At 55.7% G+C, this 10,819-nt stretch overlaps 1 protein-coding gene across 1 annotated transcript in view; it reads right to left on the bottom strand.

Annotated features, from left to right (window-relative positions):
* Positions 1-932: 932 nt before the first annotated feature.
* EML1 (EMAP like 1) overlaps positions 933-10,819 on the bottom strand; it is a gene marked incomplete in the record, with an annotated part of 190,152 nt that continues 180,265 nt past the window's right edge. Inside the window, 5 exon segments of the mRNA XM_027776368.1 lie at positions 933-2,387; positions 2,948-3,078; positions 6,743-6,838; positions 8,104-8,191; positions 8,285-8,382. Coding sequence (XP_027632169.1) covers positions 2,265-2,387; positions 2,948-3,078; positions 6,743-6,838; positions 8,104-8,191; positions 8,285-8,382 — 536 coding nt within the window.

Raw genomic sequence — 10,819 nt, 5'->3', positions numbered from 1 at the left:
TCTCAAGTCACCAGGGTCAGGATGTGAACTGCAGTCGACCATGTGGGATCCAATTTCCTTAACCAGTTGGCTACAGAACTAGCCTGCTTACATTCTAGGCATATATACTGTTCTTACTGTCGTGATGAATAAAACATGACAATATAAAATCATATATACAAAATAGGGTATATATACTATGTCTTCCAATAATACATATAACACATTCTATGTTCCATCACTTACTATGATCTATTTACTAATACATAGTAACTTAACTAATACACAGTGAATAGATAATAGTAAGCCATAATGTATTATCTATATATACAGGTATAAATGGTAAGTGTGTATGTGTATCTTTTTTCCACTCTTCTTTTTGCCTAGGTCTTTGCTATAAGGTGTGTGCACTCATTGGAGAGAGACGGAGAGAGGGAAAGTGAGAAATTGCCCCCGGGGAATGGCCACACCACAATCCCTTCTCCTCTGCCTGTCAGGATTCTGAGCACACATACCCCTGGTGCGATTTTCTGGCTGCTGGGTCCGGGACTCTAACCGTGGTCGGCCACGTGGGAATTCAGTGCTTAACCACCACACCACCTGCTGGCCCTCTTTTTCTATTTTTGAGCCTGGAAAATAGTAGACGTATATAGAAATAAAAGTAAATCTTACATTTATTTTATTTAGAAGATGGTATTGACTTACAAGTCAACAACAGATCCTTTTCCTTTCCCTGATCTTATTATTCCCTCAATTTTTAACTTAAAAAGCCCATTTCCACCAGTATTTACATAACCAAGGAGACTAGCAACCAGGCTTGATAATCCAGCCGAATTCTTCATGGCGTTCCGACCTGGGGAGTGTCCCCACGCTGTGCGCGGAACTTCAGCTCCATTTGCAATGGCCCAGGGGAGAAAAAATCCGTATACGAAACAGAATATCGTGTGAATCACTCCAACTTTAAATATTTTAATTTACATACTTTCATGAATATAGGTCAATAAGAAATCTGCTTTTCCGATTTTATTTCTTTATAGAATATATTTGATAAGGATACATACAAACAGATCATCTTTAATACATGGTGTCCACCGGTGCCCCGCCCTGCCGCGGCAGGCGGGAGGTGTCACGGGGAACGTTTCCAAACGTGCTTAATCAGCCACTCGAAACAACCAGTGCCAGAGTTCAGACAATTCGACTCTTTTACTTGCCTGGAACGAGTAAAAATCTTAATATTTGTCTTTAAGTCTCTTTATGACTCCTCTATTTAAAAATCCGAGGTACATTCCCCAATGTAAACAATGAATTTCCACCTGCCACACAATCGATGTGGATAAGGCCTTCTTGACACTGCCTGCGGCGCCGCGGCCCTCGCTGGGCGCAGTCTCGCTTCCTATGTGATGAGCCGCACACCAAAGGCAGGAAGGAGCCCTCTGCACCTGGTGAGGCCTCGCGCCCTCTCCCCACCCGGGTTATGGTTCACTAACAGATGCCTTTTTGACTTGGTCTACTTGGTCGTCAAATACTAATGTACACTGCCCATCGCATAGAACAGTAGAGCCTAGCCTTACGCGTTTATTAAGAATCGCTAAAATCCTATACAAGTACAATACCGTATCATGCCAGTTAATATACAGAGGAAGGTGTCTACAGTCCCACCACGCATCGGGACAGGTGGACGGGGACGAGGTCGCAACGCACGGAGGTGTTCTGGTCAGGCGGGACAGCCCAGCGAACCCTGCGGAGACAGTGCAGCCGCTCCACCACCTCCCCCACGGTGTTCCTGGGAGCTCCGACGACAGAGCCCAGGGAAGCCTCCCCTCTCACTTCCTCACCCCGCTGTGCAGACCAGTTCCTGGCTCTCCTCTCCCCGAGTTAGCCTTCCAGGACCGACCCGTACCAGCGCTCCCGGGCTCGGTACCCCTCCTCACATACTGGCCGAGAAAGCTGGGCGGTGAGCTCGTGGGGACTATGTACAGTAGTGGAAAAGGCATTCTGTGACCGTGTTTCGAGTTCATAGAAAAGTTACTAAAGGTATCCCAGTTACTTGGGGTGCCGCCATGTGTAAACGTGGAGCCATTGCGCACGTGCCGTTTCAGAGTACAACAGCGAGCACGGGCCGCGCCCCCAGGGGGCGCTCGCTGATCGGCTAAGCTAAGGTGACCGGGCGCGGGCACAGTTTTCCTGAGGTTTGTAAGAAGTTTTTAAACAAAACAGAAATCACAGTGACCGAGAGCGATGCGAGTCAGCGTCCCCAGCACGCGTCTCTCCCACGTCCCGCGGGACTAGACTACCCGCCACTGCATGATACTCGTGTCCTTCCCGCCCGTGGAGATGAGGTGGCTGTCTTCACAGAGGAAGTCCACGTTGGTGACGTGGCTGCTGGGCCCGCCGGATAGGCTTGGAGCCTGGAAAAGAAGGCTGGTTGTGGAGGGCATCGGCACACACCGGCCTGCAGCGGGAGAGCACCCCCCGCCTTGCTCCTCGGCTCCCTTGCTCTGCCCTCGCCTGGTGGCTCTCACCTGCGCACCTGCTCCGCACCAGGACAAACCCGAGTCCCAGTGTTTTGGTGATGGGACAGACAGCAGCCAGTGACTGTCCTTGGCAGAGAAATGTGCAGTACCACAGGGCTGTGCCAGGCTCGGGCGGCCCAGAGGTGGGTCTAACTGCTGAGGGTGGGGACCTCCTCGGTGAACGAGGTCAGGTCTTGGGGGACAGGAGGGGTCCCAGGCATCGGGGCCAGCTCAGCTCAGCAGGGCCGGAGCAGAGAAAGCTGAGATGGGGCAGAGGAGAGAGGCCCAGAGGGCTAGAGGGACAAGAGACCCCAGGCTTTGCAGGTCCCCAGAGGCCCAGAGAGTGGGGTCCTGTCCACGTATGTGCCTGGGAGCATTCACCACTGCCCGTTTCTGCTGGGTTTCCACATGGGCCAGGCCAGAGTGCGGGCCCTGAAAGGGCAAGCCGCCCTTACCCTGAACTGTGAGCAGGGGTAGGAGAAGAGGTGCACTTTGCCGAAGTCGTCGCCAGTGGACAGGAGCTTTTTCTCGTGGGCCCGGCAGACAGCATTGATGTCGGTCCCATCGGAGCCCTCTGGCCACACTCCTGAAACAAAGACCCCAAAGAGGGACCAGCAGTTAGCGTAATGGCTATGTCGCTGGACTCCCACGTAGTTGACCGCAGTTCGCGTCCCGGACCTGGTGGCTTAACACTCACGCCAGGCGCATGTGCATGTGTGCCCAAGATCCCGAGAGGAGAATGGAGGAGAAGAGATTGTGGCGTGGCCATTCTCCCTGGGGGGTGATTTCTCGCTTTCTGTCTCTCTGTCTCTCTCTGTCTGTGTGGTGAGCACACACACGCTATAGCAAAAACCTCTCCAAAAAAAAAAAAGACCCCAAAGAGAGCTGGGCATACCGGAGACATAGGGCAGCTGCACCGGCTACTGCGCTGCGGCAGAGAGCACTGCCTGAGGTCTGGGTCTAGGAACCGGGGAGGCAGGACCTTTGCCTCGGCTCCTGGCCTCTCTCAGCTCCACCAGCCATGCTCAGGCAGCCTTTCAGCCACGGCGAGCCCCTCCCTGCACGGGAGGACAAAGACAGGCTTTCTGGGCCCACCTTGATGCTACAGCGGAGAGCGTCAGGAGCCCTGAGCCTGCATCCCCTCCTCTTCTGCCCAAAGGACCTGAGGGGAACCCGGCTGGGCCTCAGGCCTGCAGCACCACCACCTGTTTTTGGTAACTTTACATGTGAGAGAATCTCCTCCAATTATTTTTAGGTTTCTGCCATAGGGTGCGTGCACTCGCCAGAGAGACAGAGAGAGGGAAAGTGAGAAAGCAGTCCCTTGGGCGACGGGCATGCTGCAATCCCTTCTTCTTCAGTCCCCTCCTGGGACTCGGTGCACACACACCCAGTGTGCTTTTCAAGTCACCAGGTCTGGGACTAGAACTGTGGTTGGACATGACGGAGTCCAGTGCCCCGACCACCATGCCACCTTGGGCTCTTTAGCCCTGGGTCTGTGTGCTTCTTTGTGGTGTTCCCTGCCTGGGGCAGCCCGGCAGGTGCCCAGGCTGCCTCCATCGCTGCTGCCATCTGCTCGTGGGCTCCGCAGCCTGTGCCCGGGTGGCCTGGTCATGGTGGGCAGCGGGGAGGAGGGCCCTGCTCCTGGCTACTGCTTTGCAGAACCTCTCAGTCCCACAGGTGGGCTACGGGCTGGACGCACGTCAGTCCCTCATGTTCCCTGCCTGGGGCAGCCCGGCAGGTGCCCAGGCTGCCTCCATCGCTGCTGCCATCTGCTCGTGGGCTCCGCAGCCTGTGCCCGGGTGGCCTGGTCATGGTGGGCAGCGGGGAGGAGGGCCCTGCTCCTGGCTACTGCTTTGCAGAACCTCTCAGTCCCACAGGTGGGCTACGGGCTGGACGCACGTCAGTCCCTCAACTGCAGCCCTGCAGTCCGCCTGGGCCTTGCCTTTAGCCCCGAGTACAGCGCGATGCAACCCTGGGGAGGCGGCGTGTCCCCGCCAACTTCCTGCCTGCCGTCCTGCGAGAGACGGAACATGCTGGCCTTTCTTGTTTGACTAAACGGTGGCAGTTTATTTTAGGTTGTTTGTGAATATGCTCCTAAAATGAACTTAGAAGGAAGCGAAACGTTTAGTTTAAGAACCAAACCCTAACAGATGACAAACCCGTCAACTGAGTGCCATCTGGTTCATCCAGATCTGGCGTGACCTGGGATGATAAGACTCTGGAGGGTTACCTCAGGGCCGCTGGTTCCCAGCTGGCCATGCCGAGTATGCCCTGGCACCACCCCAGGCTGCCGCGGGGGGTGCGGCACAGGATTCTGAGCAGCAGAGTGGGTGCACGACCACAGACCTGAGGTTGTGCCACTACTGGGGAAATACTCTTTTTCTTCTTCTTAAAAAATTATAAGAAGAACTGATTATTTAATTTTATTATTATTGTTTTTTAAAATTTGACTGGGGTGTGGAGGGAGTGAGAAAGCGAGCCGCCAGGTCTGGGATTCAAACCACGGTTGACCATGTGTGCCTCAACTACCACGCCACCCTCTTTCTTGCTGCCCAGCCATCTTGGTGGCTGCTCTTGGTTGGGGCCATTCCACACCTAAGGCAGGGAGATGGTGGACACAAAGAGGATGAAAAAGTTGCTGGAGTCGATCAGCTCTCGACTCCAACATGTTATGAAAGTGGGAGTACATGCTGGGGTCCAAGTAGATCTTATTTATTTATGTATTTATTTATTTTGTGAGAGGTTTCTGCTATAGGGTGCATGCACTTGCCAGAAAGACAGAGAGACAGAGAGACAGAAAGAGAGAAATCATCCCCGGGGGGATGGCCACACCGCAATCCCTTCTCCTCCATTCTCCTCTTGGGATCTTGGGCATGCATGCACACACGCCCAGCCTGAGTTTAAGCCACTGGGTCCAGGACTCGAACCGTGGTTGACCACATGGGAGTCCAGCGACATAGCCATTATGCCAACTGCTGGTCCCCCAAGCAAACCTTAAAAGAACCAGACAAGGCAAAGCAAAGTTGGTCCCCCTTGCCAGCAACTGCCCAGCTTTGAGGGAATCCAAATGGAGCACACCATGTTGGTCAAAACTGGTGTCCATCACTAGAGTGGACAGTGTTAGGCTGGGCACAGCATGTGGGCACAGCCACGGAGTGTGCACGCCCGTCACTGATCCAGATCTGGATGTCATCAGAAGTATGCTGGAACAGACCCGTGAAAGTAAACCATGCAACGTTTTTCTTGAATAAAACTTACTAGAGCTTATTTAAAAGAAAAAAGGAAAAAACTACCACACCACCTATTGGCCCCTCTTTTATAATTTTAAAAAGTTTTTATTATTATTTTCATTGCCAGGGGGCACGTGAGCTTGCTGGAGAGGGAGAAAGGACTCCCAATAAGGTCATGCCACGATCCCCTCGATTCCATTTCTCCATCCAGTTGGGATTTGGGGCACACATGTGTGTCCAATATGTCTTTCAAGCCACTGGGGCTGGGCTCAGATGGCACGGTCAGCCACGTAGGATCTGTGTCCCTTAACTATTAGGCCATGGGGCCGGCCCTCTTTGTAAATTTTAAAAAATTGACAGAGTTTTGATTAACCTGAAAATTGTTACAATGTGCCTTCAGCACCCGAATACAAGGCCTAATAGCGAGATCATGGTGATTAGTACCCCATCATCTCAACCATTGCGACATTTTCTACAGGAAGCTAACCATTCTCCACACCCGCGTTTGGAAACGTGAGACACCGCTCCTGGCAGCTATCTGCAGTTTTGTTTCCGGTCATCGATATCCCTCTATCCCTCCATCCCATCATTTTTCTTTTCTTTTTTTTTTTTGGAGAGGTTTTTGCTATAGGGCGCGTGCGCTTGCCAGACAGACAGAGAGATAGAAAGCGAGATATCACCCCCCAGGGGGGATGGCCACGCCGCAATCCCTTCTCCTCCATTCTCCTCTTGGGATCTTGGGCATGCACGCACACACGCCCGGTGTGAGTTTAAGCCACCGGGTCCGGGACGTGAACCGTGGTCGATTATGTGGGAGTCCAGCGACATAGCCATTACACTAACTGCTGGTCCCCATCCCATCATTTTTCTGCAACAGTCATTCTACGTCTCTCTACTTCTGTGAGGTAATTTTTTCCGATTCCTATACGTGAGGGAGAGCACGTGGTGTCTGCTTAGAGAAATACTGTAAAAGTAGACCCCGCGTGTGATTGACCCTGACGAACTCTACAGAGAACTTACCGAACACATGGAAGCCCAGAGTGCAGGTGTACGTGGCCCACTCGATGTCCCTCGTGGCTTCCACACTTACGACTTGCTTGCAGGCAGAGGGGACCCCTGGGAAGGCAAACCGGATTTGGAGACATTTACACCAGGCCCCCACTCCTCCCCTGAGCAAGGCTGAGCCCCCGATCAGGCCCCGAAGGCTAACAGGTCTTCCAGTAAGGGACCTGTCCCACTTCCTGGCCCGGGCGACCTGAGCACAGCTGTCTGCCCTCCCAGCACGAGCCCCGGTGCCGCCACCTCTTCTTTGCTTCCTTCCCGTCTCCCTCTGACCGTTCCCCACGGTCTGGCCACTCTTGCCTTTGGCTATCCTGTGGTCTCCAGGCTCTGTATGCTCATTGTCCCCACTGGACGGGACTGCTGTCAGGCTCCCCGCCACAAGCTCAGTCCCCGCTCCCGTCCCTTCAGCTCTGAGTCTGAAACTGAAGCCTATGGCCACCTGTCACACCAAGTCCCTATAGGTGACCCGCTGGCTCCCCCAAAGATGCTCCCCAGTGGAGCACACACCTTGTTGAGAACACTCTAGACTCAGGGACTCTCCCTGAAAACACCACCCTGCTTCTGCCCCTGTGAGGCCCTGAGACCCGCTGGGGTGCTCGGCTCTGCTACACGTGCTCCCTGCTTCCTACCGCCAGCGGCCCACAGCCCCGGGCTCCTCGGCAGGAGGGCAACGTGCCCACCAAGAGTGACCTCCTCCCACCACCTGTTCCTGACACCTGAGGCCCGTGTCTGACCCCTGATTTCCTCATCTGTGAAGCAGGGACAAGACAGAGAGCCATGGGCCACGTGAGAAATGGGAACGCTGCACTCCGTAGCTTCTGTGGGCAGAGGCCAGGCCTTTCTCAGGCCCCGTGACCCCATGTGTGGGCCAGAGCTTGGTGTGTGGCAGGTGCCTGGGGACCGCCCCACTCCCAGGTCCTGCTGGGTGCAGAGATTGGTGGGGACCCGGGAGGGAAGGACAGCCATTCCTGGGGCTCCGTGCATTTCAGTGGTCTGTCTCTGCCTGCTGGGCGCAGCGGCTTCCTAGGGCCCTTGGCTGACGGCTACTGCAGCGGCTCCTGGGCCACCAGCCCGCCCTGCAGGGACTGCTCCCCCGGGGCAGGGTCAGCTTCCCCTTCACAGAACCGAGGTTCTCAGTGCTGGGAAGGACCCGAGAAGCCGGGCAGCCTGACTCCTCTACTTCCAGGGGAGGAAACCGAGGCCCGACATGACATCATGTGTCCCAGTCCTAAGGGAAGCGGCGTTTTCAGAGGCCCGTTTGGGCTGCAGAGTGGATGTGCCACGTGATTGCAACCCAGAGCCTGTGGGGTTGCACTCACAGTATAGGATTTCGTAGTCTCCGGAATTTGACACGAGGAACTGTGAGTTCACGGACCAGTCCAGGTGGGTGATGAAGCTGGAGTGACCCTGGGAGAGAGAACGGCTCGTGAGTCTCGGTGGCCTTGCGGGGGCTGACGGACGCTTTGCCGCCTGACGCCCGAGAAGCAGGGCACGGCTTACCGAGCACTTGCCCACGCGGGCGTACTTCCTCCCATTGTCGCTGACGCCGTAGATGTAGATGCAGTTGTCGTGAGAGCCTATGGCTAGGAAGTTCCCATCTACAAGAACGTGACAAATCACAGCTCAGTCAGAAATACACATCGTGTTCACGGCAAAGGGCCAACCTGGCTGTCGCTGCGGGTTTCAACGGGACGGCCTTAGGTAACTAACGAGTTATCTCAAAGAGAGGAGTTTGCTCTTGAACGAACCCTATACCACTTCCAATGGAGCTTTTGAGAAATACGCATCTGAGTGCGTTTTACAGTCTGGTAAAGAGTTACAGAGCCTTTCTGTTTTGCCATAGGGGGCATGCGCTCACCAGAGAGAGACAGAGACAGGGAGAGGGAAAGTGAGCAGTCACCCTCTAGAAGGGGCAGCCACACCACAGTCCCTCCCCTGTTCTCCTCCTGGGGTTTTGGGCATGCACACGCGCTCAGCGTGATTTTCAAGCTGCTAGTCCAGGACTCGAACCTTGGTCAGCCGTGTGGGAGTTCAGCGCCTTCACTACCATGCCACCTGTCAGCCTATTAAAGAATCTTTTTATAAACATTTGTAAAAACACCTTGTAAATCCCTTCTCTGGCCAAGCCTGTGCTCATCACTGAAGGACAGACTCAGTCCTCTAGTGGGGACCGCCAGGTCCCTGAAGGGGCTTTCCTGGCCGCTCTCTGAACACACAGGCCCTTGCCGGCCTCGTCCCCCTGCTCTGCCTGGGGGCCTTCTGACGGGCTGTCACCTAGTGTCACCTTCGCCTGGTTTCAGGGTCCCAGAGAGCTGCGATGCTCAAGTCAAGCATGAGGGACAGACTCCTGGTCACACACAGCAGAAAGGTCTGGTCCCTGGTGGATGTGCACGCCAGTGAGAAGCCAGATGGAGGAAGACAGTGGGAGGGGCAGCCAGGGAGGCCAGTATGGGAAGAGGTCAGGCGTTGCTGAGCCAGGACGCAGGAGGCGGGACGCAGGAACCAATGATGGGGCCCAGGGCAGGACATGGGCCATGGGGCTCTCTGCACAACCACATGTGCACTGGGCGGCGCCTTCCCCCAGCACTGGGGGTGTGCTCAATGGTGTCGCGAAGTCCCCCACAGCACGAGAACACAATGAGCTGCAGTGGGACCCCCTCACCAATTTTCCTTCTCCTCTGGTAGGAATCCCACTGGGAGTAGCCGGGCCTGGGCCAGCAGGAAATGGTGTTTTTGGAAGGCCCAGCCTAGGCCAGGTTGAAGTAGGAGCATTGGTAAGACCGAGGCAGCGGGCCCAAAGGGGCCAATGGGTGGTTTTACTGGGAACGAGAAAAGGGCTGCAGGCGCCGGGAGGCCTGCCGCTGTCTGCTGCTGGTTCTCGCGAAGCCAGGACTGCCCAGGAGCCAGGTGACCTGCACACAGCTGCCCAGCCGACCACGGCCTGACAGACTGACGACGACAGACACCAGGTGCCACTGGCGTGGTGGGACCGTGGGTGCACACCACCACGACCACTTTCCTTCAGACAGGGTCTCCCTATGGCAAGGCCAGCCTCAGGCTCGGGTCCTCCTGCCTCAGCCTGCCAGTCCTGGGGTTGCAGGTGCTGCCCGCACACCCAGCCCTCAGGCTAGACCAGGACTCACTCCGGCCTCCCGCGTGTCTCTGCTGTGGAGCGCAGGGTCCCAGCCGCGTGTGCCGTGCAGGGGCCCGGGGTCACCGTGAGTCCCACAGCAGGGACGAGTGCCTGCTAGGAGCCAGGTACCAGCCTAGCTCCCTGCGCTAACTGGCATGATCCTCGGCACAACTGTGTGAGGTAGTACTGTTGTCCCCATGCTTGGGAGCGGAAACTGAGGCATGGGTGGTAAAATAACAGGCCCAAGGTCACACAGATTTCCGGAAGCTGGCACTCAATCCCAGGCCAGACTCAGGGCCACAGCATGTCACCACCCCATGGACTCTGCAGAGGCGTCAAGGACAGGACGTGTCAGGTGGTGGGTGGCAAAACGGTCTGAGAGAGCGCCCTGGCCATCTGCTGCTGTAATGTGACAAGGCCTGTTTCACAGTGCAGGTATTTGCTGTTTAAGTTTCCGGGCAGGTGGCTACGTAAGGGCGAATCCAGAAAGAGCGTCACCCGCCCTTTGCCAAACTCCCCTTTGAGTAGTTAGCACGTGGTAGGATCCCCGCGTTCCAAATGTACGGTCCTGCCTGCGTGGCCCCCATCCTACCTGTTTCCCAGACAATCTCTGTGTCTAACGACCTTCCTCAGAGGTCATTCCTCTCTGGTTCCGGTCAAATCTCCGCACGGCCGGGCCAGTCTGCTGCTGCCTGGCAGAGGGAAACCGGCCCAGTGATGCCAGCCACAGCTCAGGTCTCTGCACTCCAAGACCCGCAGTCCCAGGAGACTCTGCCTTGCCTTCAAACAACTCTGACCACCCTCGCCCCAACCACAGTCTCCGATCCCTGGCACACGCACCCTCAGCGCCACCTCACTGCCTGTGGAAACGCGGACAGCGCTAGGAGACACACGCAGAAGCA

This window comes from Tupaia chinensis, unplaced genomic scaffold (assembly GCF_000334495.1).
Source record: "Tupaia chinensis unplaced genomic scaffold, TupChi_1.0 Scaffold000671_1, whole genome shotgun sequence".
In the NCBI taxonomy this organism is placed as follows: domain Eukaryota; kingdom Metazoa; phylum Chordata; class Mammalia; order Scandentia; family Tupaiidae; genus Tupaia; species Tupaia belangeri.
This window is presented reverse-complemented; position numbering and strand designations above follow the sequence as displayed.